The following is a 27,994-nucleotide window of genomic DNA, read 5'->3' on the forward strand; positions in this document are numbered from 1 at the left end:
TTTTTTTTTTTCAACGTTTTTTTATTTATTTTTGGGACAGAGAGAGACAGAGCATGAACGGGGGAGGGGCAGAGAGAGAGGGAGACACAGAATCGGAAACAGGCTCCAGGCTCCGAGCCATCAGCCCAGAGCCTGACGCGGGGCTCGAACTCACGGACCGCGAGATCGTGACCTGGCTGAAGTCGGACGCTTAACCGACCGCGCCACCCAGGCGCCCCATGAGAATTCATTTCTAACTGGCCTACCCTAAGCAGGAATTTTCTATAGAAAAAATGGCCTTAAAAGGGAAGAAAATGAAAGAAAGAAAAGGCTTTATATGAGAAGGATAAAAATCTTAAGTTAGTGGAGAAAGCCGAAACTGTGACTACAGAATTTAAAAGAAGACTCTTTGAGGTCTCCCCACACCCAGCCACTCGCACTCTCTCCCAGACTCCTTGAAAGAATCCTGAACACTGAAAACAAATAAACGCAAAAGGCAAGCATACAAATCAGCATTCTGGATGAGAAAAGAACTTCTGAGAGCTAGAAATCAGGTTTAGGAGAAGAAAACAAAGATTTAAAAAACAGAAGAAATAAGAAAAACAGCAAAAAGGGATACAGGAGAATCAGAACGCACTTGCGTTTAACTATACAAATTTGACCACAGAGAGAGAAGTAATTTAAACACAAACACATAGGTTTGCTCATGGCTCCACTCGGTAAGGTTTTATGCCAAGGTCAGGTTATGCACCAAGGTGAATATGAGAGAGAGGATGCGAATCTGAGACATCAGTGAGTCTCAGTTCCCATGTGGTCTCACACTGCCAGCACCTTGAATACTGAATATGATTCTAGTGTTTGAGAAGACTTATTTTCTTTCCATAAAATGCCCCCTAACTACAAGCCAGCTACTCCATGCAGTGTTCTAACTCTGTCCTGGCATATACACAAAACCATGTTTATATACTTTGATTTATGGGTCATTTAAGGTATTTTTCAAAGACAATTTTGATTCTTTGGGATTTTCACTTTATGTGCTGCCATTAGGATCTAATCTCCTGCAAGAGGTAAGATGAGACTTCACCTTGTGGGGAAGACAGGGCAGACATGGAAATCCTTCCTAAAAGCTCAAGACAATACAGAAAAGGCCAAGAAAGAGACCACCAACTTACATATCTGTGTCACCCTCTAGCCACACACCAGCAACTCGGGAAAGGAAGCGGCAAGCTTACAAAACAGCCCAGAGACTTAAGATGGGTAGCGCAGCAGGTCTCTCATGGATGGCCAGGGAAATGGAGTGGCTGGGCACTTGCTCGGACATGCCATTAATGACACTCCCCCAGCCTGGTACTAGAGTCACTGGGGCCAGACCAGCCCTGAGGACTCCCCCTTTCCCTACTGAGATTTCCTTTTCCTGTTTCTCTCACTACTGTGTATTTGGAAGACCAGGGGCACCTCCTCTACAACTCAGTTCAAGGTTCTCCTGGAGCACGAGAAACCTCACTACCCTCAATCAAAGACCAAGAAAGTAGATGACCTCCTGGAGTCATGACCCACGCCCATCCCACAAATAAGAGCAGTTTTGCCAGAGAGTAATAATATAAGCTCCTCTTAATGAAATGGAATCCTTGTTGACATTCAACTATGGAGACACTGAACCTCTAAGAAGTGTCTACATAGAGAATAAGTCTTTCCCTTTGCCTCTGACTGACAAAAAGATGCCTGATGAGAACCTCTACTTCCTTTTATTCTAAAAAGACAAAGGCCTGACTGATAGCCTTACACAGCAACATTTGAAATCAGAAAAATAAAGCTAGCTACACTCAGCATCTCTAGTAGATAGACAGTAGTAGTAATATTTACAAAACTAACAGTCAATATTTCCTGAGCACTTACTATATACCAGGCACTGTTCTAAGTACTTTTTACATAATTACCTCACTCACTTCTCATTACCACTGTATGAAAATGGCACTATCACAATCCTCATGTTATAGTTGAAAAACTCTGGCCAAAAGGGGAAGGCTAAGTAGACACACTAAGTGACAACGTGGGATCCAAGGTCATCAGCAGTGTAGATCCTTGGGGAACTCTCATTTTGGATGTATTTCATAAAAAACAGGAAGAAGGAAAGACTAGCAAAAGCAATCACCAAAAATTGGAGAAATATTATCATTTCCTTTGTTTCCTTCTTTCCACTTCTGCAAAAGTCTCTGATTAAGTCTCTCCTGTTCTCTTTAGCTATCTTTCCTCCCCCCAAACCCCTCAAACACGGTACCTTCACAGGCTCTCAAGTCTTCCCACAGCAGCTTAAGGAAAAGAAAAAAATGTGAAGAAGGCCTTAATCAAAAGCCCTTTTCTTTTGGCAAACAAAAGGCCTTGGTATTTCCACAGACAGACTAGTTATTCTTAACCCTAACCAAAGATTCTTTGGCAGAGAAAGAAATATGAAAATGTTAGGCTTGTGGGAATGGCTTGTGCTTTGGGCTTTTGTGTCTCAGTCAGTAAAACCAGCCCACAGAAACATAAACACACCACCCCTCAGTAACTCCAGGCCGACTTGGTCCAGGGTCTAGGGAGAAAGAGAGAGAACAGAGTCCCTACTACGCCTGATGGTCTAGGCCCTCTCTCCTCTATGCCCTTCCTGAGTGGGGGAATGTTTGACAGTTTTTCAAGCACACTAGGCAGAAAAATACATCTGAAGATACAGACACATAACAGATCAAGTTCTGACAGTGGAAGAAAAGCAACAAGTGGTAGCAGATGAGGGCAGAGATGAGGCCTAACTCTGGGTGCTCTCACTAGCCTCTGTGCTTCTCACCCCAAATCACCCCACTTTCCTAAGTAAACTGCTAAGATCTGGCAATTGTTTCAAGTGCTTTCTCCACTTAGCACTGGGTTTTAGAGGCATAGTGTGGCCCTGAACGGCCTTAAGTAGTCAATATTTTCCCAGCAGGGAAAGGGAAATTAAGACTATTTTTAAAAATAGGTCAGTAAGGGGGAAAAAAGGAGGGGAAACAGTCTGCCCGAAGTCAGGAAGGCCCCGGCAGCACTGACCCCAGATAGATCTGGGCTAAACTCTGAATCTCTGACACTCCCACCCCCATCCACTGCATGAGCATAGTAGCATTATGATACTAAAGTGCCTAAAGCCTTTATACCCAGGCAACAGCCCCCTCCCCTTGCTACCTTACCCAGGATATTATGAATAAAACCACTATGAGGACACAGGCCCAGAGGCATATCTCCTAGCAGCCAGGTCTCTGTCACAGTGGGAAACAAGAGTAGCCAGGTATGAGGAGTCTCAGCCCAGCTTTGAAATCCCCTGGAGTGAATAGCCCAAATTAAGCTGTGATTGTTATCTATAATGGTACAAAACCTTGAGGTGTTAAACCATGAGGTAATAAGGTCCCATGTGGTTTAGGACTCTGAATTCTCTTGATTACCCAGGAAGCAGGCCCTCATCTTGCTCCCATGCAGTATCAAAGGCAGGTGGAGTAAAAGGCACTGCTCAGCCAGGCTCAAGCCACCAGCAAGTTTCAAATGTCTGGCCTACAGTAGGCACACACATTTTTGCTGAATGAATAAATGAATAAAACATTTCATCTTCAACTGCTATAATCAGTTCCTTCCTACACCCAAGGGGGTGGAGGCAGTGTCAGAGAATTCTAGACAGTAGGGGAAAAAAAAAGCTTTCTTTTCCCTGCCATTCCCTGGTGATCAAGCTCTTCTGTTGCAAAGTATAATGCTCCCTTCTATATAAAATTCATTACTTGACTGTTCTCCCACAGAGTTGGATAACAGGCCACACTATCCTAATCAAGGACAATGGTGCTTCTGCAGCTGGTGTGCAATATACAGAGTCCTCTGAAAGACAACACAGCATAGTCAGGGAGATGTCCCTTGCAGCAGTTTTTATATAGCAACAACCTGGAAACAACCCAAGCATTCAACAACTAAGAGAATGGCTAAGTGAAGCCATTACCAACATTATAACTGAACTTATAATGACTATAGGGAAACACTAAAAATAAAAAAAATAAAAAAAATCCTTACAATGTCACATGAAACAGGCATGCAAACATACATGTATATGTTAAGTGAAAAAAGCCAGACACAAAAGGCCACATGTTATAGGATTCCATTTATAGGAAAGATCTAGAATAGACTAGTCAGAAAGCAGATTAGTGGTCACCAGGGGCTGAGGGAGGGGAAGGGATGGGGGAGTGACTGCTTAATAGGTACAGGGTTTCCATTTGGAATCGTGAAAATGTTCTGAAGCTAGACTAGTCGTGATGGTTGCACAACATTACAGATGTATGTAATCTCAATGAACTGTACATTTTGAAACGATTATAATGGTAAATTTTACGTTATGTGTATTTTGCCACCAAAAAAAAAACTGGATTGGAAAAAAACCACATATATAGGTCAGGATTACAATTATGTAAAAGTAGACATGAACCAGAGGAACTCAGACAAGTCCCAACATCTGTTAAATTAAAATGGAACTTCACTGATGTTGGACAATAAATAAAAGGAAAGGAAAGTAAGAAAGGTCAGAAGCATGCAACAAGCCCTGAAGCCATACTTACAAGCTACAAATAAGTGCCCACCAAGTGGGGAGACAAGTTACATGGCTCACCAGGCCCCGGGACAGCAGGTGTGTGTGTGCTAGGGGGTGAAGGAGAGAGATCTCAGGCCCTACTCAGCCCTGTCCTCTAATCCCCCTTAAAAACACTCCCTAGGGCAGAGAAACCATCTGTTTCAACAAAGCCTAGAGCCCTACAAGCATATTAACTCCTTCAGTGCTCACCTCCTACACATGAGCTTCACTCAATATTAAGTGTTCCTTTTAAAAATGCCTTTATTTTTTTAAACAATTTTTTTAATGTTCATTTATTTTTGAAAGAGAGAGCGAGAACAATCATGAGCAGGGGAGGAACAGAGAGCTAGGACAGAGGATCCAAAGTGGGCTCTGTGCTGACAGCTGAAAGCCCGATGCAGGGCTTGAACTCACGAACCACGAGATCATGACCTGAGCCGAAGTCAGATCCTTAACCGACAGAGTCATCTAGGCGCCCCTAAAAGTACCTTTAAGTGTTAGAATATAAGCTCTACAATGGAGGAGACTTGGCCCTGTTCTTTGGTATATCCCTAATACACAGAATAAATCAACATCAGAGGACATTCAATAAATTATTGTTTCATTTATGACTATTTTCTAAAGTCTCCCTCTTCTCGTCACTTGTCCTCACTTAGAGTCTGACCTGGTTTCCTCAAATTCACTCAACCAACCAATATTTTGTGTGCTTGTGCACAGGATAAGTAGTCTCCTCACTGTGCGGTCTATCCCTAGACCCCAGGGCCTAGCACAGCACACACGGTGAGTGCTCATACACATCTGTCAAATGAAAGAATAACTCACTTTGGTCACCACACCTTATCAGCGTTCAGTACTGAGCACTAAAATCTGGTTAGGTATGGGCTAAGTACCATGAGAGTTACAGAAATGGGACATCTATTAAACACTCCTTTCAAAAAGCTTACAATTTCAATGAGAAGACAAAACTACCATGCAGGAAAGTAATACATCAGCATGAACAGTGATAATCTGAGAAGTCTTCGTGGAGAAGCAAGGCCTGAGGCGAGGCTGGAAGGAATGGATAGGTTTCAGTGAAGTATAAAGGGCATTCTAGGTAAAAACTGCCTAAGAAATGGCTGCAGTAGAGAATGAATGAGGCACTTCAAGGTACAATAAGGAGATGGACTGGGGCGCCTGGGTGGCTCAGTTGGTTAAGCATCCAACTTCGGCTCAGGTCATGATCTCACGGTTCGTGGGTTCGAGCCCCGCGTCGGGCTCTGTGCTGACAGCTCAGATTCTGTGCTGACAGCTCAGACAGTTCAGATTCTGTGTCTCCCTCTCTCTCTGCTCCTCCCCGACTCAGGTTCTATTTCTCTGTCTCTCAAAACTAAATAAACATTAAAAAAAAATTTTTTTTAAAGGAGATGGATCTGTTTTCAGCTGAAAGTGTGTTCTGGAAATTCCATGCGATGAGCCTGGAAGAGTCGGAGTGGGGACAGAACACAAAAGTCTGTCATGGGGCATCTAGCTGGCTCAGTTGGAGGGGCAAGCGACTCTTGATCTCGGGGTCGTGGGTTTGAGCTCCACACTGCATGTAGAGATAAAGTAAGTAAGCTTAAAAAATAATTTAAAAATAAAAGGTCTGTCCTACTTTTGGTAACAGAAAGCACCAAAAACAAAATATGATGCAGTTGCAGTAGTTGAGGCGTGAGGTGATGAGTGACTGGACCAGACTCATGGCAAAGGGAATGGGAAGAAAGGGACAAACTTAAGAGAAATTCTGAAGAAACAAAAGGACCCGATGACAGACTGAAAATGGGAGTTGATGAAGAGAGTGGAGCCAGAGATGTCTCCAGGGTTTCTGATCTAAGACAGTGGAAAAATGTGAGCACAACTGTCAAAACTGGGGAAACAAGGAGGAGAGCCAAGTCTAGGCTTGGTTGTGAAAATACTGAGTTCAAAGTGATATCCAAGTACAGATGTCCTGCAGGCAGCTGAAAAACAGACCAATAAATTGAGATTTTTATACATACAATGGAATATTATTCAGCCTTAAAAAATAAGGAAATCCTGTCATGCTACAATATAGATAAAACTTGAGGACAACAGGCTAAGTGAAATCAGCCAGACACAGAATGGCAAATACTGCATGATTCCACTTATAAAAGCAATTAAACTCATGGAAGCAGAAAGTAAACTGGTGGTTGCCAATGGAGGTGTGGGGCGGGACAAGGAGTTGCTGTTCAACCAGCACAGAGTTTCAGTCACGCAAGATGAAAAAGTTCTAGAGATCTGCTGCACAACAAATGTGCACACAGTTAACAATGCTGTGCTGTACTTGTAAAAATTTGTTAAGAGGGTAGATTTGGTATGACATGTTTTTTTACCATAATAAAAAATAATAACACCTAAAAACACTGAGAAATTTTAAGTAGTAGAAGACAGATGTGGGAGTTCGCAATTCCAAAGAAAAGCTGACGCCAGAAGAACTGGCTAGAGGAACAACAAGAACAAAAAAGGTCAGGAGAAGCATCATAATGCCAGCTATGTCTGTATGGTGTATTTACATGTCCCGCTGTGTTAGGAATTTTACCTGTGCCATTCCATGTAATCCTCATAATTTTATGTGGGAGACACTCTTATCCCCGTTTTACAGATGAGAACATGGAAGCTCAGAGAAAGTAAGTAGCCTGACCCATTCTAATAAATGTAGCCTGACCCATTCTAATAAATGTAGAAACTTGGATTTTAACCCAAACCAGCCTGGATCCAAGGCCCTGGTCTTCCCACTTCACCACACTGCCTCACCCCTTAGGTAACTGCCAGAGGTAGAGTCAGAAAAAAGAAAAGACTCAGCAGAGGCACATAAGCAGCAATAAGGTAAAGGAAAACCAAGAAATGCTCTCACTGAAGCTAACAGAGAAGAACATTTTGAATAGGCAGAGAGGTCACAGACAGTATCAAATGCCAACACTCCAACACATAATGAAGTCCACACTCCAAGCTATCTGTAAAGGGTCATGAAAAGATGGGAGTCCTGGGCCAGGTTCTGCAGCCCAGAGAATTTCAAAGAAACAGAAGCCCAACGCAGAGCTAAATGGGCTTCTCCCCTCTTATCACTGACACACACTTGGAGCTGCTATTCTCCCGGCTACACCATGGGCCTCATGCCGAAGTGCATCACCTGACGAGTCCCAGGAAATACCGACCCAAACACAAACCATTGCACAACACAGGGTCATGTTCAACTTGAGCTGTGGGAAAAGTGTCGCCACTCCAACTGTAGTTCAATATACAATCCGTTTGTTTCTAAAACCAAACTCCCTTTTAGAAGGATTTCATGTGCCTGCTCTCTTCTTCTCTTGTCCTGGACAAACTAAAATCAGATACATACAGTTCCACTTCAGGTGCAGCCCTACCTCTCTATATGACCTCATACTGCTGCCAGAGTTCTACTTCTCTCCTATCAAAAAGCCCCTGATTGTTTATATCATTTCTCTGCCTTGAAAATATCTAGTGCTGTCTACTGCCTACATTATTGCTTAGCCCTTTATAACACAGACTCAACTCTCCATTCCAGCTTCATCTCTCACCCTAAACAACTGCCCATTCTCCCCAGCTTCCTACTTCACAACACTTCTCATTCTTCCCCAGAGGAAACAGACTTCCATGAGTTTATTCCTTTGCACACCTGTTTTCTTTCCAGAATACTTTTTCTCCCCTAACTGGCAAACTCTTACCCAACTTCAAGATTTGGCTCAAATAACAATTCTGCTGTCAGGTCTTCCATTCACCCACCAGGCTGCCCCTAGTAATCACTCCACCTCTGCTCTCACAGTACTTTGTTCATATCTCTATAAATAGCACCAGATAAATAGACAGAGGGGATAGATATCCCACTGGACCATGCAAGAGACTGACAATCCCTCAGTGACAGGGATTGTCATTAATCTTTGTATCCTCAATGTCTTGGATAGGCAAAAGGTTCTCAATGAAAGGAAGGAAGTGTCGGAGGAGGCGCCTGGCTGGCTCAGTTGATGGAGCGTGTGACTTTTTTTTTTTTAATTTTATTTATTTTTGAGAGACAGAGTGTGAGCAGGGTAGGGGCAGAGAGAGAGGGAGACACAGAATCTGAAGCAGACTCCAGGTTCCAAGCTATCAACACAGAGCCTGATGTGTAAAATCTTTAAAAAAAAAAAAAAAAAAAAAAAAGAGTGGCGCCTGGGTGGCTTAGTCCATTGAGCACCTGACTCTTGATTTTGGCTCAGGTTATGATCCCAGATTGTGGGATCAAGTCCTGAGTCAGGTTCCATGCTGAGCGTGAAGGCTGCTTAAGATTCTCTCTCTCTCTCCCTCTGCCCCTCTCCCCCACTCTCTCTTGCTCACTCTCTCTCTCTCTCTAAAAAATAGATGAATGAATGAATAAAAATGTTTAAAATTTAAAAAAAAAGAAGAAGAAGAAAAAGAAGGAAGGGGAAAGATACAGGCACTTCCAGAGAGAGAGAGAGACAGAAAGCATGGAACATTATCAGGGAATAAACCAGTTAGTTGATAACAAATTATAAAAACTCATCTTCCAAATCAAAGGATTTCAAGATGTATCAAACCAGGAAGTCTATAAGGTTCCTGCCACTCCATAATGAGCAAAAGATACTGTTTAGCAACTGATATTCATCCAGAGGGTCCATGCCCACAGTTGCTGTAATGAATAATACATACGATTAGAGCTATATAGCCTGGCGTTTCTCCAGGAAAATTGCCAAAAGAAACTGTGGCAGAATGGTGGGGACAGTACTAATAACTACTTCAGAAAACACAAAACCAAGGATGAGGGAAAAATGATAATTTATACTTTGTTAACATACAGGCTCACTCTTTGAGAGCGAGACATAGTGTAATAGTCATCTCCTGTCATAACAAAAAACACAGAACTACCCCACACATTTGAAAATCTAGAGTACGGATCATTATGCCATGGAATCTCATATTCCCCGCGCATTTCAAACCAGCAGCAATAGAAGCCAACCCCAATGTGAACTTGTACTGATAACCCTTTCTAGCCCAGTAACATGCAGTAAGCCTAAAAAATACACAATTAAGGTGCTTGCTTTGACAGCACATATACTAAAATTTGAACAATACAGAGAAGATTAGCTTGGCCCCTGTCTGAGGATGACACACAAATTCATGAAGCATTCCATATTTTTTATGGTAGCTATACTCGTGGTGAACATAGCACAATGTATAAATCTGTCAAATCACTAAGTTGTACACCTGAAACTAATGTAACATTGCGTGTCAACTCAGATAAAAAGAAAAAATAAAAATTACTTTGAAAAGCTAAATAGAGGAGCACCTGGCTGGCTCATTAGGTGGAGCATGCAACACTTGATCTCAGGGTTGTGAGTTCAAGCTCCACACTGGGTGTAAAAAGTACTTTAAAAAGTAAGATTTTTTTAAAAAGAGCTAAACACACACACACACACACACACACACACACACACACACACACAATTAAGGAGGGCATAAACTTTAATAGTGTACAAAACCATCATGCATCCAAAAACTACAGAATTTACTGAAAGTCTAAGTAGGTGCGTAGTACTGTAAAAGATGTTGACAGGCCTCACCCCAGAAATATGCAGATTCCCAGATTCCTTGCACTGGAGAGAATCACCCCATTGTGATAGGTTCGCTTAAGGGCTCTGGGAATGGGAGGGGTAGACAGTTCTCACTGTGGAGGATGCAATCTGTCTGTTGGTGACTCAAGCCATTTTCCACTATCCTGGCTGCTGTAGAGACAGACATTTTTATTGACCGCCCTGCACACACACGTACCTTCCTTCCCTCAGTCCTCAAGCTAATTTCCAAACACCCCAGTCTATCATCAGTTAGAAAGCCCACATTGTCTGCTCCAGGATGTCAACTCCAAGTCAGAAACAAGATTGTACTCTCATCAAGTCTATAATTCTACCCTGTCAGTCCCAAGTAACAGAAGCCAATTTGCACTTGACTGTAATATGTTGATTTAAAACACGGGCCCAGCTCCATTTCTCTCAGAGGCAGTCACCTACCACAAGCAAGTGTGATGACATAGCAGTTTGTCAACCAATTAATTCTATCAAGTTAACCTGGCCTGATTTTCTAGCTTAGTAACAGCAAGAAAAGAAAAAGAGAATCTCAACCTTGGACCAATCTGGGGTTCCAATGCAGGATTTCTGTAGAGCAATGATTAGGTCATTCTTGGTATTGCGTTTCCTGATTAACACAGATGGATCTCTCAGTGCAAGAGGAAAGGTACTAGGGCTGGGAGGATCAGTGAAGCCATTTAAATGTCCAGAGTTGCTAGGAGAAAAGTTTCAGAATAAAACAGTGCAGTGATGAGATGATGACATGTGGGAGCTGCTGACTAAGTGAAAGAGACACTTAGCACCTGTCCCATGATGAAATTAACTGCACAGTAAAATATCAGAACCAGTTGGCCACCGAGCCTGAAGACAGTGCTATCCCTAGAGCACAAGGGGCCAAGAGCTATCAGAGGTATTCAAAGTGTTACAGGTAACTTGAATAGCTTTTAGAAGTGCAATAAAATTAAAAACCAACATCCAGAGCTTTGAATATATGTTTTAGGACGAGTAATTCTACTTCTAGAGACCTATCCTAAAAGTATCATCAGAAATGCACAGATTTTATTTACAAAGATGTGGATTATCATAGTACAGCTGTAAAAAATTGGAAACACACATGCCCCACAAGTGGGAAATGTTAAATAAATGATCCTTTCATTTGAGGAAATTCCACAAGCTGTTAAGAAAGGATTTAAACAAACAGGTAAAGGCATAAAAATGCTTACAAAATAATAAAGAGCAAGAAAAAGAACTACATTACAATAATGACAAACATATAAAAACAAAATGTTATGTATATACGGATAGGAAAATATTAAATGGGAGACACCTGGCTGGCTCAGTGCATAGAGCAGGTGACTCTTGATCTCAGGATTGTGAGTCTGAGCCCCACACTGGGTATAGAGACAACTTAAAAAGAAAACCTTAAAAAGAAAAGAAAAAGATTAAATGGAAACACAACAAGTTATGAACACAATAATCTGCAGGTTGTAGGATTTTTGTGATTTTTGGTTTTTATTTTTCTATGCTTTCTACAAGGCCAAAATAGTGTATCTATTTAATGGCAGAAGAAAAAAAAGTGTTTTTTTTTCCCCTGAGATTCTTTATTAGCCACATTGAAGAGGGGAAGAAAATTCCCCCCAAAAAAGGTCAATCTCTGAAGGGTACATGTCAGGGTATGAGGACTTCTCCTGCATGCCCAGACATGGTAATAACGACAGTCTTCCAGTCTGGCCTACTCACTGGATGTCCAAAGTAAGAGAATGAGAAAGAGGGCTTGACAAATACCTCACAGCTAAGAAACCAAACTGAGTGTGTGCCTTGTCAGTAGTCACCTTGTTCACTTGCTCAACATGGCCACTGCCCAAAACATACTTGGAACCCCTCACTTGGAACTGCCTCCAGACTAGTAATACCATCTTTCCAATGTCTTCAAGAGCAGTATATTTTCATTCTTTGAGATTGGATTTAATGTTTCAAAATAGCCTAAGTCTTAGATAATATCGTTTTTTGACCAAAATTAAGTAGGACTATAAAACAACTGTAGTTTCTTAGGGGAGTAATAATCTGGAGGTGAAGAGAGAAACCACAAAAAGGGTTTTGTGAATGTACACAGCACAGGCACCAATGTCAGAGTATTGTGGGTTTTTTTTTTTAACCCTCTACGGTGACTACTGAAGGACATTTGGATACATGAGTTTAGTTCAATTCTTCAAATGTCCTTTCATGCTTAACATGTGCCAGGGGAAGAAGATACAAGAAGAAAGGAGTCTAGTTCCCACTTTTAGCAACAGTATAAAAAACATCTTCTGGGCTCCGACTCTGTGCCAGATGTCACACTATGGTATGTAATCCTCACAACATTTTGGGAGATAAGTTGTATTATCCCTATTTTACAAATGAGAAAACTGAGGCTTACAGAAGTTACAGGAAACTTGCCAAAGAAGTAAAGACTAGGAGGAAAATCAAGTGTTTAATAACTGTAACTATAACATAACGTGTTTAATAACCATAGTTAATAACTATAAGCATGCTCTAAAATCAGTACGTTTAAAGTGTTATGGCAACACTGATGAGGAAAAGAGAACTCTATCTCAAAATGCAAAAGGAAGAAGAAAGAGACAAGAGAGAAAGCAAGGAAAGGAACTATGGGGGAAAGTGACAATGAGCTAGGCACTGAAAGAAGAGATGTTTGATATAAAGAGAGAAGGATAATGGTATTCCAGGCAAAGGCAACAAAACTGTACATGCAGAGTGAAAAGAAGGGTGAAAGTATGTGAGTACTGAGGTATATTTGTTTTGGGTTTTTTTTATGTGTCTTTTGGTTTTATTTTAGAGAGAGAGAGAGAGAGCACGTGCATGCACAAATGGGGAGGGGGGCGAGAGAGAGAGAGAGAGAGAGAGAGAGAGAGAGAGAGAATCCTAAGCAGGCTCCACACTCAGTGCAGAACCTGAGACGGTGCTCAATGCCCTGGGGGATCATGACCCGAGCTGAAATCCAGAGTTGGACACTCAACCAACTGAGCTACCTAAGTAGCCAGAGATACACTTGTGTTGTTTTTTTTTTTTTTTTAAATAGGTAATTATCAGGGTGCCTGGGTGGCTCAGTCAGTTAAGCATCTGATTTCAGCTCAGGTCATGATCTCTTCATGAGTCTGAGACTCACATTGGGCTGTCTGCTGTCAGCACAGAGCCCGCTTTGGATCCTCGATCTCCCTCTCTCTTTCTCTGCCACTCCCCTGCTTACACTCTCTCTTTCAAATATAAAAAATAAACAAAAAAAATTTTTTTAATCAGTCATTATCTCACAGACCTATCCCAATTTTGTTTAGCAAAGACTAGAGAACCACCTTCTCATCATTCAACCTTAACCACATATCTGCTTTCCTATTAATCCCCAATTGCCAGTCCACAGCACAGGCCTGGACTCTGCCAAAGAGCAGGACTTGGGCCAATAGTAAAACCTGTCATACCCACAGAAAAGATCCATCTGGGCAGAAATCACTTAATAACTATGGTTTTTGGCAGAACAGAGAAGTAAACCTTAAAGCCCAGAAGCAGCAACAGCAATGGGATATACTGTGCCCCGATCCTGGTGTCAAAGCACCAAGGAGTCACAAGAAATTGGGGACCAGAACTTCAAAAGACTTCTACAATGTCTCTATTCTCCCACTGGGTTCCCTTCAACACCAAATGGAAGAATGGCTGTAAGCTGAATCATCTCAAGAAAGGCAAAGTAGGTAACTCAATGAAAAGGGGAGCCTATGACCTCTTTCTGTCAGTCCCTCTGGAATACACAAATATAGAGATGAAATGAAAAAGGGAAGTGGTCATTCACCATAATCAGGGGACGCAGTGGGTGAAACTCAGCCCACAGGACAGTTTGACAAAGGCAATGCCTTGTATCTAACTATCTGCCTGGCCACCCAGGGTTGGAGAAATAATTGTCTAAGACCTATAACAACATTCCAGAAATGAGTATAAAGACCAAATCAAAACAACCACATGCCCTCTTTCCAGATACCTCTCTCACCTGAGAAAGATTCAAGTTCTGGGATAGAAGGAAGGTTAAATCAGGTGCTTTCTGTGGGTGAATGAACAAGACAAACTGCTGTATCTCATACATTGTACTCTATAAAGACTATTACACAGTGTATACACATGAATGTAGGATGAGAAAACAGGACACAGCTCAAGGAGGCTAGTGTGGAGAGAAAAGATCTATTGTCCTCACTTCAAAGCACCATACTCTGCACTCCCCCAGAGAATAAGGTGCCCATGAGTGTCACACATACACTTGGGCAGTTGTGGGTATTCCCCCCCCCATGGCACTTGGTCCCCAGATAGCACCAGTCATCTTGGCTGCTATACTCCCAGGAAAGCCTTAGCAGGACAGATGTTCTCAGACCAGCCAAGCCTTGGGTTTACCAATGTAAGCCACCTGTTATGTGAGTATTTTAGGAGCTAAATGGATTAATACATGTAAAATGCTTAGATCAGGGCCCAGTCCATAACTAACATTTGCTGAGTGCTTAATGTTATTACTGTTATCACTAATGCTACTGTCTTCCAGTCTCAACCTTGATAACTGTCCTACAGTGAGATCAAGGAAGAGACCTGGAACCAATCATGTCAATGGGTGACAAGCACTACAAGAGTATAACTTGACCCAGCTCATTCTGAACCAAAGCAAGCACAAGGACTTACCCTGACTCAAAGACTCTGGGAGGGACAGGGGAAAGAAGGTCTAGAACTAACATTTGGTGAACTCTGGCCACATTCCAGACACTAAACTCTGTGTGTGTGTGTGTGTGTGTGTGTGTGTGTGTGTGTGTGTATACATATATATGAGTGTGTATACATATGTGTGTACATATATACATGTATATATATGTATATATGTATATATACATATACATATGTATATCCTCGTGTTTAATGCCCATAGTAGTAAATGCTTCTGAGTTCATCTTGGAGAGCTAGAACCAAAATAACCCTAGTATCTGGGGTGGGAAAGTGGAGTGTGAGCTGCCACCACTGTAAGTGTGGTCCTTTCTCTTCTCTGATTTCAGCTCCACACAGGACACTCCCTGGGATAGATGGATCTTGTCTGTTACTTGTTCATTCCTAGCAACCTTACTCACTCCTTGCCAGAAAGGATGGGGAGTGCGGGGGGAGAGGGGGGGACTTTTTAGGTGGGTCAAGAAAATAAATGATTGCCAAGCTGGTTTTAACATAACCTCTTTCAAAAGCAGAAATAGCCCTTCCTAGTGTGCACCACCCCTGAATGGATCAAATCAAGAGCTACTTGTTCCATCAGCCCCACTGAGAAAGTCAGGAGAGTTATAAGACACTCAGGACCAAAGCAAGCCGTATTTAGGGAGTAAAAAAGGACTCTTTCCTCCATGCATGTTTCATGAGAGGAAAACAAGAAGTGCCCTGATCGGTCATATCTGCACTTTACTCTCGAAGCACATACAGCAGAGGAGGACAGGGTTATTTGTGGCGTGGTCTCTTGAGAAACTCAGGAATCTACTTAGGTCACTGCTAAACTTGATTCACTTAGGCCACAGCCATCCTTATGTGGTTTAACTGCTCATCTAAACCCTTGACACAAAGGGGAACCAAAAAAGAAAAGTTCTATTCTCCAATTCTATAGATAAGTAAATCTCTTGTAGTTTTCATCCACCATCTGTCCATCTTCAGGAAGCTCTGGCCTTTTATCAGAAGAATGGAGCCAAGGATAATAGGGAATAAAACTACACTAAGGAGTTTCTACTCTAAATCTTTTCTTCTACTGAAGGAACATGCAAGTTAATGAAGGTTGATAATCCTTCCATGAGTTTTGTAAACAGAGGAGGGAAAGGACTCTTGCTGTTGGGTGGGTATCGTGCCCAAGAATATAGAAGGATCCCTCTAAGATAGGAAATAGGGCAAGAGAACCTCTTCTCTGCTATGGCACAAGGGTACATTCTTGCACCTCCCTTCACCCAGGCCCCAACAAGGCCCAAGGAGAGTCCCTGAGAAGTTCCACGGGTTCTGTCCCCCTCTCACACCTCTTCCCCGTGATTCTGGATGAAGAAGGCCACACTCCCTCTGCCCTCTCAGAATTGCCTTTGACAGAGAAACAACAGTTAATGCGGTTCATTCTTGCTAAGACCTGCCTGATGCCTGATGAGCTTGCAGAGCCCCAAACCAAAAGGGATTGGCTCAAGCTCTCAGGAGTCCTGGGGGAAAAAATGTTTACATGGTGTGGTAGGGAGACAAAAAGGAAGAAAAGGTAGAAATTAGTAGAATAGTACTTTACAGTTGTATATCTCTTTATAGCCTGCAAAGCTCTTCTCATATACGTTCTCTTAGAAACAGTTCTTCAACACATAATGAAAGAAGGGAAAATATCTACAGACCCTGGCAGGATGGGAGTCCAGGTCTGCCGCCATTCCCTCATCCCTGTTCCTCTCTCTACCTCTCCTACTCTCTCTGCACCCACCCCATGGTTGCTCTGGATCCAGAATCTAGACTGCTGGTGAAAGAGGGATGGTTTGAGCACCTTCCTAAGCAGATGGAAACAAAATCATCTATGAATTACAGAAGAGAAAGTAAAAAGATTTCATCTATCTTCTTCCTTAAGAGCCAAAAAGAGGCCTGAATTTTTCTCATCTGTGGTCAGCAAAGAGTTGGACAATCATGTAAAGCAGACATGATTCTCTTTAAATATTATTTTATTAAAAAGTTACCTCCTTTAGGGGTGCCTGGATGGCTCAGTTGGTTAAGCGTTCGACTTTGGCTCAGGGCATGATCTTCTGGTTTGTGGGTTTGAGCCCCACATCAGGTTCTGCACTGACACTGCAGAGCCTGATTGGGATTCTCTCTTTCTCCCTCTCTCTCTGCCCTTTCCCCACTCATGCTTTCTCTCTCTCTCTCTCTCTCTCTCGCTCTCGCTCTCGCTCTCTCTCAAAATAAATAAATAAACTTTAAAAAAAAGTTACCTCCTTTAAAGTCAATGATTTACCCTTTACATGGCATCTCTGGCCTCCAACCTGCATTCCTCCTCCCCCACCCCCTACCACTCCCCACTCCTGCTCTCTCCAGGTGGGACTCTGACTCACTATACACACAGGTGACTGGAAAACCTGGCCCAAGAAACAACTACACCTAGGTGAGGCTGCAGTGCCAGATGGCAAAAGCCCTCCACCCACACTGCCCTGGGAGTATCCTGAGCCCTGCTCAACTCAAGAGAGCAGGGGAGAAGACGCTTGTTGGGATGAGCACTAGGTGTTATACATAGGGGATGAATCACTGGAATCTACTCCTGAAATCATTATTGCACTATAGGCTAACTAACTTGGATGTAAATTAAAAAATAAATAAATGAAAATTTTTAAAAAAGAAACAAAACAGATAAACATAGGAGGAAAAAAAAGAGAGGCAAACCAGAAAACAGAATCTTAACTATAGAGAATAAACTGAGGGTTGATGGAGGGGAGATTGGTGGGGAGACGGGTATTAAGGAGGGCACATGTGATGAGCATAGGGTGCTGTATGTATGTGATGAATTACTAAATTCTACTCCTGAAACCAGTATTACCCTATAAGTTAACTAACTGGAATTTAAATAAAAACTTGAAACTAAAAAAAAAAAAAAAAATCAAAAAAAAAAAAATAAGTAAATTATCAAACCAAAAAAAAAAAAAAGAAAGAGAGCAGGAGACATTTCTTCATTGTCCATTCAACATTCAAGCAAGAGAACAGACTGCTACTGAAGTAGCAGAAACGATCCCCTCCCGGTCACCCACCATCACACTTACAATGCTAGCCTTTCTGTGTCATTGTGGGAACACACACAAAAATATGGCCAGCTCAGAGTAAGAGGGTTTTCCAAGCTCCTGAGCAGCTGATGGAAAGGAAAGACGCCCGCATAACACACAACACAGTAAGCATTCACAAATTCAGCAAGGAGAAAGGCAGGGAGCCAGAAGCCTCATTGTACCTCTAAGGTTGTTGAGTCCCTCCAGGAACTTCTGGTACTTGTAGGCGTTCATGCCCCTGCTCAGCTGTGTTGGTTCAGTGGCTAGAAGTAGGCAGCATGGCACAGTGACAGCTGAGAAGTGAGAGCGTTTGAACGGACTGAGGACTGATCTCTAAGCCCCCGTGCTTGCTAGCCCCCAAGAACTGGACTTTGACCACATTTATAAGTGACGTCACCAGAGAAGCCTCATTACATTACAGGGCTTTGTGCTCCCTCATTTGTTGCAGTGAGCGGAAATACCTCCCCAGGAGAGGACAGCCCCTCCTTTGTGCAAAAGAGGAAGGAGACCACAACAGGCCCCTGCCTATCATCTGCCACCTCATCTGCCACCTTCTCTCTAGACTCCAGCCCAGGATCCACTGGGATTACCGTTCCCCTGGTTAAAACTCTAGGACACGGGTTAGGGGTTCATCTAACATTTGAGAACGAAACCTTTAAAGGGCCACACTCACCACAAGCATGTCACTACAACAGGAGCTCTTGGGCAAATATCACATGGCAATGGGGCAGGTTTTTACAAAATAAACAACCAACTCTGCACTCCCCTTACAGCAGTGATGTTTACAGAATGGAACACAGCCATACACAGGCAAGACACTGCTTATCAACACAGTCCAAGGCAGGAAGACAAAAGCAGAAACTGTGAGGCCCACTCCCTAAGTGCTAAACTGTAAAGCCCACTTGCTAAGTGCTAAATGCACAATTCGGGGGGCAGGACCTTCTCCATAGATAACTAGGGGACAAGTGAGGTTCAAACACCACCCTCACAGCTTCCCACTCCAGGGCACTATTCCACTCAGCTAATTTGTTTTTGGTTTTGCTTTAATGATGTCAGTAGCTGCTGCAAATTTCCTTCTACTCAATTAGCCTCAAAAAGATGACCCCCCCCCCCACCAAGTAATCACAGGCTCTTCGGATAAGCTACATAGATTATGTAATAAGGGGGAGAAAACCTGAAATTTCTATAGTATCTCGTTGTAAGAAATTCAAAGTGGTTCGTCTGCATCATTATGTTCATCTTTGAAAATGTCTTTACGAAAATAACTATAAATCTGATATTACATATGAGAAAACAGGGTAAGCAATCTGCCTAAAAGTCACACTCTGGTGCTCTGGCTCATCTTACCATGAAAGCCTTGGCATTCTAGAAATCCATGGGCAATCAACTGAGTCAGACACCACAGAGGAGCAACCCCTCATAAAGAAGACACCCCTCTCCCAGGCCTGAAGGTTTTCTGAACAACCTGCCATGCAGGCTGCCATTCAGTGCCTTGGGGTAGAACTCAAAGTGTGTCAGATATAATGTTGCACAAAACTCCCAATTATGCAGGTTGGGTGCAGGTGAAGAAACTGTATAAGGAGCATTGTGAAAACAAAGGAAAAAGAGAGTGTTCCCACTTAAAAAGATCAGGCTAAGTAATATTAACAGTTGCTAAGATAATAGAAAGGGGAACATTTTTAAATAATAAAAATATCCAACCCAGGCTTTTGTGCCTTCTTATGCTACCAGTCAGTCAATAGTCACAAGGTAGCCAATCACTGTATGCAGATCTAAGTATTTATGAGAGGTCAAGGGCACCACAATACATGGTTCCTTTTCTCAAAAGAACAATTTCATGGGCAAGATTCAACAGTTAAAAGGGACCTTAATGTTTACAGGGCATAGGTTAGACAATGGGATACAGTAAAAAAACCTAACAGAAATATAGATTCTATGGTACATTACTGTAAGAATCACAGTATCTTTAAGGTCACCTAGTCCAACAGACCAGGTCCTTGGATTACTCATCTGTGAAATAAGGCTGTGGACAGAGAAAGGCAAGCATTAAACAACAGTTCAGATCATGTGTGTCTGTTTCCTAGCATTATTCCACTTATTTCTCCAGGAAGAGAATGGGTAATAGAGTACTTGGGTTATAGAGTCAAAATACCTAGATTCCAGAGTCTATCTCAAGATCCAACTTTGCCACAAACTAGCTATGGTGGGCAGGAGCCCCAAATTCCTATAAAACACTAATTGTTCTTTTCTGTTTAGGTCACAAACTCTGGTGAGAACCTGATGAAAACTAAGGATACTCTCCCTAGAAAAAGGCACATATTCATCTACATACAAACTTTTGTTTACAAGTGGAGAGGGGTCAATGAATCATAGGTAAAGAACCTCTGAACTGATCTCTAAGACCTGTTCTGTGTCATGATCTGAAAGCAATCAACGTAGTGCTGGTGAATATAAGAATGTAAAGGAATGATCAATTAGCCCGAGCAGAACTGGGTCCTCTTGCTTTAACGCCACTATAAAATCCCACTCAGAGACTCCTCCCACCTGAAGGAGCAAAGCAGTCCAGACGACAGGAATCTAACAACAGGAAAAACTGACTTTTAAAATAGCTACTCAAACTAAGTGCATTTAAAAGACAACACATGCTGGTTTGTCATTTCCTCTGTGTGTTTCACCATTGAAATTGTTTAATAACATTTTATCAGATAAAAATTAAACAAAAACAAGGATGTTTGGAATTATAAAGTGAGTGATGGTTCCAATTTGAGGCTTTTGGCAGCCTGGACTCCAGTTGTATTCTTCTTGCAGATCAGAGACCGTTCCTCAGAATCAAAGCATTTCAAAGCACCACAGTCCAATACCTCTACATGCTCTTTGTGGCTGTTCATCTTTTATCCTCATAGGTCCCACACGGCGAATAGTGAGGTGTTACCTCAGGTGGCAAGAGAAATTCTGCCCTAGGTTCCAGACCAAGATGGACAATGTAAAAGGCTCAGGATCTGGCAGTCAAATAGGGCCTCTCTGGCCAGCTGCTGACAGGGAGAAAAACAGCCCTGCTGTCTCCAACAGCCCTTACAAAGGCACAGACACCTCAGAACTAAGTGGAACTTGACTGAATGAAGGCAGATCAAGAAGTGCAGAGGACAGAGCATGAGATGTGGTCCTTAGAGCTTCTGGCTCTATAGTGACAGGATGGCAGTTAAAAAGGAACACCTGCCCTGCCCTTGAGTGGGCTCAGGGACACCAGAACTTAGGTGGGTGGAGTGAAGGCCTGAGTCAGGTCCAGGATACAAATCCTGAAACAGCAGGACAAGTCTTCCAGCAGTCTCCTTACAACTGAGGAGAAAGTTCTAGGCCGATGAAGAGAGAGAAAGTCCTATCTTGGAGTTCACACAGTCCCCCAAAACTCCTCTACAAATCAATAGCTTTCAAAATCCCTTTGAAGCAATCTTTCTTCTAAAAACAGAGGTCCTTCTTCCACAAGGCCCCCTCATGTCAGGGTCAGGGAAGCAAAACCTGAGCAGCCAGTTTAAGGAATTCACCCAGCCATTCATTCTGTGTACATTTGTTGTGTACTCACCACGCAGCAGGCACTATAGGTGCCGGGAACACAAAACTCAAGAGTCTAATGAGATGGAGAGCAGGACAAAAAAGGAATCAATCTGTCTGCTCAGATTCACAGAAGATGAGGGTCATAGGTGGTCCAACTGAAGGCACAGCTGACTTCCAACTGCTCACTCTCTAGACCAGCCCTAAAGACAAGAGGTTTAGGAATATGAAAGGTAACTCTCTTCATATAAATATATCTATCCATTTTCTTTGAGGCCAGTTGCTCCTGTTACTCCAAAGCAGCTGCTGGCGCAGGAAGACAGCAAAAATGTCTCCAGTGACTTAAGAAGTCAGTAACAAAAGCAGGTGCCAGGTTCATGGTCCTATTCAGGGAGCAACAAAGATCACTTTCTTCATTGTCTCCCCCTGGCAGCAGTGTCTGAAGGAGAAAGGGATTGAATTACACCTTGTCCCTCAGGACTGCTAGAGAGAAATGAGTTTGCCATCTGAAGAAAGAGTTGTCCCCAGGGCCAGGGCCGCCTCTGCAAGGCTGAGGAACAGAAGACAAAAGAAGTCAGACCTCATGCTTAGAAGGAGAGAACTGAAATGGCAAGACCAAGGGAGGCTTTACAGGGAACTAAGTGCGGGTCTGGCAGCAAAGGTCCAAGAAGCTCTGCCCACTCTGTGCTTACCCCAGGCTTGGGGAGGTACTTTGTGTGGACCAGACTTATGATTTGGGGTCTGAAAATGAGCTTAAAAAGGCCTTGTGCTTTAGGCCACACACCCTCAAATCAGTTCTCTCTCCTTGATCCTTTTCTTTTTGGCCGTGTGGTTCACGGAAAAATGGGTGAATCCTATGAGTCCTCTCCTCCCTACAGTGGTTATGTAATATTACAAGACCAAACAAGGTGAAAAGGCACTGACCAATTGGGAGGGAAGGCAAAAATACCTGCTCTTAAGGTAAATCTGTGTCTTCCATGACCTTGGATTCTAGCTCTACCTGAGACCAAAATTCCCTTCTACATTTATAACATCATAAAGTAACCTAAAAGCCTCATTGGGGGGACCTAAGAAAAAGGTCAGAGGTAAGAGTCACCTACTACTGGAACAAGGTTATGGATCTCCAGCAGAGAGATAGGAGAGAAGGACTTTTATTTCAACAAAAGTCTCCTGACACAGCCACAGGCATTCAGGTGTAATAGAGACCAACAGTATCCCCTTCCTCCAGGAACAGCTTCTCTCATCAAATCCATCAGGATCCAGAGGACACAAAGGTAGGCGCCTGCTGAGGAACACCGTATTTAGTTATTCTGACAAACCTGTGGGGGAAAAAGTGCTTGCTGGCTCAATTCACCTGAGCACTTCCACCAGCAAATAAAACAAGTCTCCAAGACGACAGGCCACCAACTTCCCAGAGCATTCCTATGTTGCTTTTGAGTAGAGGAAGGAGGGAAAATAAACATTATTGAAAACTCAGATTGTAGACACTAAAAATAGCATAATGGAATTTTCCTTTGAAGCTGCCTTTTCCTAAAAATGAGGTTATTAAAAAAAAAAAAAAAAAAAAAAAAAAAAAGCCCAAGACAGACTGTATAGTGCTGACTCCAGGATGGCAGGGTAAGAGTTCTTAAATTTTTTTTTTTTTTCAACGTTTTTTTTAATTTTATTTTTGGGACAGAGAGAGACAGAGCATGAACTGGGGAGGGGCAGAGAGAGAGGGAGACACAGAATCGGAAACAGGCTCCAGGCTCCGAGCCATCAGCCCAGAGCCTGATGCGGGGCTCGAACTCACAGACCGTGAGATCGTGACCTGGCTGAAGTCGGACGCTTAACCGACTGCGCCACCCAGGCGCCCCTGGCAGGGTAAGAGTTCTTAAGAAACTTATTACCTTGAGTCTAAGATAATATTCAGTGTGGGGCGCCTGGGTGGCTCAGTCAGTTAAGCAGCCGACTTCAGCACAGGTCATGATCTCCTGGTTCCTGGGTTTGAGACCTACTGTCAGGCTCTGTGCTGACAGCTCCGAGCCTGGAGCCTGCATTGGATTCTACATCTGCCATTCTCTCTGCCCCTCCCCCGCTTGCACTGTCTCAAAAATAAACATTTTTTTTTAATTTTTTAATGTTTTATTTTATATTTGAAAGAGAGACAGAGCATGAGCAGGGGAGGGGCAGAGGGATGGAGACAGAATCTGAGGCAGGCTCCAGGCTCTGAGCTGTCAGCACAGAGCCCGACACACGGGGGGCAAAACCACGAGCAGTGAGATTATGACCTGAGCCGAAGTCAGAAGCTCAACCGACTGTGCCACCGAGGAGCCCCAAAATAAGTAAACATTTAAAAAAATGCTTTTAAATAGGATAATATCCAGGGGGAAAACATCACAATGTTAAGGAGGTGCTAAAAGTACTTAATAGGTAAAACCTCAATAGGGGTGCCAACAACTAATGAGTAGTGGGTACATATACATCTGCTATAGTGTTATCTATACTCATCTACATGCTTGAAATATTCATAATAAAAATTAAAGTCATGGATCAAACCATCCATCAAATTTGTAAGTATGTATACTATTTGGCCCAGCAATTCCACACCTAAGAATTTTTCCTATAGATATACATTTGCAAAATGATAAGTGTACAACAGCTTTTTCATTACAGAATTTTACAACAAAAGAGTGTCCATCAGTAGGTAATTGGCCAAATGAATGTTTTATTTTATATTTGAAAGAGAGACAGAGCATGAGCAGGGGAGGGGCAGAGGGACGGAGACAGAATCTGAGGCAGGCTCAGCAATTCCATCCATATAATGGAATAATAAGCAAGAGGGAAAAAGAGAAGGTCTTTATGTGCTGAAATGGATTAATTTTTAAGATCTAATAAGTAAAACAAAGAAAAGTCAAACAGGGTGTAGGTTAGCCTCTCATTTATGTTTGTTTAAAAAGGAGGGAAGAAAAATATATAGAATTTAGCTTGCAGAAAGTCAGGGATTTTTATCTACTTTCTTCACTGTTTATCCCCAGAGCCTAGCATGGTACCTGGCATGTAGTAGGGGCTCAACAAATATTTGCTGAATTACTTTCTTAAAATAAATAAGTGCATACATCATCTCTGGAAGACACAAAAAGCTGACAATATTGTCTTCAGGGAAGGGGAAAGGATGGCTGGAGTGAAAGATTTTTCACTGTACTTTCATCTTTTTGGACCTTCTGAACAGTCAATTATGTAAACATATTACCTAGTCAAAAAATAAATGAAAGGCAAGAATTCGAGATTCTAAATCCTGATCCCAGCACCGCCACTGACCACATACCTACTCACTCCATCATTCATACAGCCAACAAGCCTGCCCTGGCCAAATCGGTACACCCCTGAGGGTGAAGTTGAAGAGTTCAGGGCCGCCGCTCAAGCATCTTATGATCTAGTGAGTGAGACAAGCAAGCACACCAAGATGCAATACAGTGCGGCTGATGCTGGTAAAGGTACATGGACGCAAAGAAGCACATGGAAGCCTAGGGAAGGCTTCCCAAAAGAGATGCTGCTGCAACTGGAACTTTGGGGCCAGACAGAACCGGATTGATGGGGACAGGAGTGCTGTAGACAGAAAAAGCAAAGCAGAAACATGAGAGAGCACGATGCATTTAAGGAACTTAAAATAGTTTGACATAGCTAGAGTGTAGGGTACTCTTTCCCCTGGAAGAATAATGGCAGGACATAAAAGCTTTGCATGCCATGCTAAAAACAAAACACATTTCATCCTAAAGGCAATAGGAAGCCGAGTGACTATTTTTTTTAATCATTAGATTTTAAGTTCATAAAGCATATTCTAGCAGCTGTGAAAATGAGGGAAGTAAGACAGAAGGGAAAGAAACCAGTTAGGACACTATCACAGTTACACAGTGAGAAATAACAGACTCATAACAAAGAAAACAGTCCTGGGAGTGGGAAGAAAGGAAGGAGTGTGAGATCTCAAGTAGAATTATACAGCATGTGATTACTGTTTTGTTTGAGCTAGAGTAGTGTTGGGTGGACACACCAAGTGAGGGAAGATTCTCAAATGATTCCCAAATATCTCACCTGTGTGACTGGGAATGGGAGAGAAAAAAGCAGATTTGCCGGGGTGAGGATGAACAATTCAGTGTGGAACATGCTGAGTAAAAGGCACCTATAAGATATGTAAAAGAAGTCCTCCAACACCCAGAGATACGTGCATGCAGATCAGGAGAGAGAGCTGACCCAGCAGTTGAAAAAGGAGCATAAGGGGCGTCTGGGTGGCTCAGTGGGTTAAGCGCCCGTCTTTGGCTCAGGTCATGATCTCACAGCTCGATGAATTCAAGCCCGTTGAATTCTGTGCTGAAAGCTCAGAGCCTAGAGCCTGCTTTGGATTCTGTGTCTCCATCTCTCTCTGCCCCTCCCCTGCTCATGCTCGCTCACTCTCTCTCTCTCTCAGAAATAAACATTTTTTTAAAAATTAAAACAAAAGAAAATATGAGTATAAGATCACTCAAGAAAACTATGTGGAGGGCCAAAGACAAAATCCTAGAAAGCATCTTTATTTAAAGGAAAATAAACTTGTAAACGAAGGAAGAAAATCAGGAGAGGATAAAGTCACAAAAAGTTAGAGAAGGAAAAACTTTTCTTTTGAAGTTTATTTATTTATTTTGAGAGAGAGAGAAAGCATGAATCAGGGAGGGGCAAAGAGAGAGACTCTGCCCTGTTGGCACAGAGCCTGATGCCAGGCTCAAACCCACAAACGAGATCATGACCAGAGCCAAAGTGGGACACTTAACCAACTGAGCCACCCAGATGCCACAGGAAGGAGAACAGAGCATTTCATAGTTTCAAGTACACAAAAAAGGTCATGTAAGATTAGGGCTGAAAAATTCCCATTGGATTTGGCAATTAGGAAGTGATTAATGACCTTGGCAACAGCAATTTCAGGACAGTGGAGGGGGTTGAAAACTAAAGGGCAGGGGATATATACTGCACTTAAGAATCTTGGAGGAAACAAAGAATGTGGCTCTGAAAGGGGAAACACTTAACATCTTTTGTTTTCCACTTCACCTCCCATAATATATCTGCATATTTAAGAAAAATAAGAAGAATGTCCATAAATAGTGTTAGCACTTTATTAGGTGTTAGGTATAGCATGATAACAATCCAACTTATTAATAATATTACATTAAAGCTGGTTCCATTTACTCCACAAATCACCAAATATTTTTGGACCCTTATGTGCTGGCAATGTGGGAGATTAAATGGAGTTTATGATACTCAACTCAAGTTAGTTGTCAACGTCGAGAAGCTTCCAATATTGTAGAAGAAAATAATGTGTATGTACAAACAGGATACTAAAGTACAATATGAAAGATACAGAAAAAAAATGACCACTAGCATTTAATAAATTAGGAACTAATACCCAGTGGGGGTGATCAAAGAAGGTTTCCTGGAAGGCTCTGAGGTGGGCTGTGACCAATGGGTGAGTGCCACACGGCAGACACAGCAAGTGAAGGCTCTCCAAGAAGACAGTCTTGTCTGGCTTAGATCTGAGGAGGCACCTGGAGAGGATGCTGGAAAGGCTATTTATTGTGTAGGACTTTAAACAGGATGAGATGACTGAGCCCTGCCTCTCTTCTGACTGCTGCGGTACAGTGCCAACCGCCTACGGGGCATTTCCACCTGAGCATGCCACAGCAACTAGAACTCAGGTTATTAAAAGTGGACCCACAGCTTCCCTCCCCAAATTGATACCTCCTTTTAATTTCCCACTTCGAGTAATGGCACACTTTACTCAACCCACTATCCAGTCCTGTCAGTTCTTCCCACTGCCTTTCATCATCTTCTCCTTTATCCAACAGCTGTCCTCTCCTGTCTAATCCTCATTACCTCACACCTGAATTGCTAAAATGGTCTCCAAAAAACAGATTTCTCTCCTTCTCATTCCAATCCATATTGCACGTGGCACATCAGTCTTCATAAAACACCGCCTTAATTAAATCATTCCAATACATAAAATCTCGAACAGCAACACAAAACCTACCACAGGAAAAAAAATCTCAATGAAGTATAAAAACTCAACTACATGGTACAACTTTGGCAGAGAGTAGTTCGGCAAAAATATATCTAAAATGTTGTAAAGCATGCAATGAATTTTGATTCTGCAATTTCACTTTTAGGAATTTATACAAAAGAAATGTGGCTAAGTGTGCAAAGAAAAAATATATATACAAGTATATTCATCTCATTGTTTAAAACATCAAATGCAGATGTACCTAAAAGTCCAACAATAGGGTATCGGCTCAAGGGCAGTACACCCATGCAATGGAATATTAACAATACAAATTATTATATAGATACATATTTTTTGACACTAATATTCACTACAGAGTAAAGAAAACTAGTTACATATATATATTTATATATATATTTTTTATATATTATATATATATTCT

General features: G+C 42.3%; 1 protein-coding gene and 1 non-coding gene across 13 annotated transcripts in view; one reads left to right on the forward strand and one right to left on the reverse strand.

Annotated features, from left to right (window-relative positions):
* The window catches only part of MACF1 (microtubule actin crosslinking factor 1), a 330,452-nt gene that overhangs the window by 255,515 nt on the left and 46,943 nt on the right, over window positions 1-27,994 (reverse strand). The window contains exon 1 of one of the 12 annotated variants that reach the window (XM_049617436.1): window positions 18,182-18,391. The exons of the other annotated variants lie outside the window; for them this stretch is intronic. Within the exon in view, the coding sequence (XP_049473393.1) occupies window positions 18,182-18,233 (52 nt within the window). The 5' untranslated portion in view covers window positions 18,234-18,391. Of the gene's footprint in view, window positions 1-18,181; window positions 18,392-27,994 lie in introns of those variants that run through there. 12 annotated transcript variants of the gene reach the window in all.
* LOC125913774 (U6 spliceosomal RNA) lies at window positions 9,665-9,771 on the forward strand. Its single transcript, XR_007455074.1, has one exon. It is a non-coding gene; the product is annotated as a U6 spliceosomal RNA (small nuclear RNA).

Source organism: Panthera uncia, assembly GCF_023721935.1.
Source record: "Panthera uncia isolate 11264 chromosome C1 unlocalized genomic scaffold, Puncia_PCG_1.0 HiC_scaffold_4, whole genome shotgun sequence".
Taxonomy (NCBI): domain Eukaryota; kingdom Metazoa; phylum Chordata; class Mammalia; order Carnivora; family Felidae; genus Panthera; species Panthera uncia.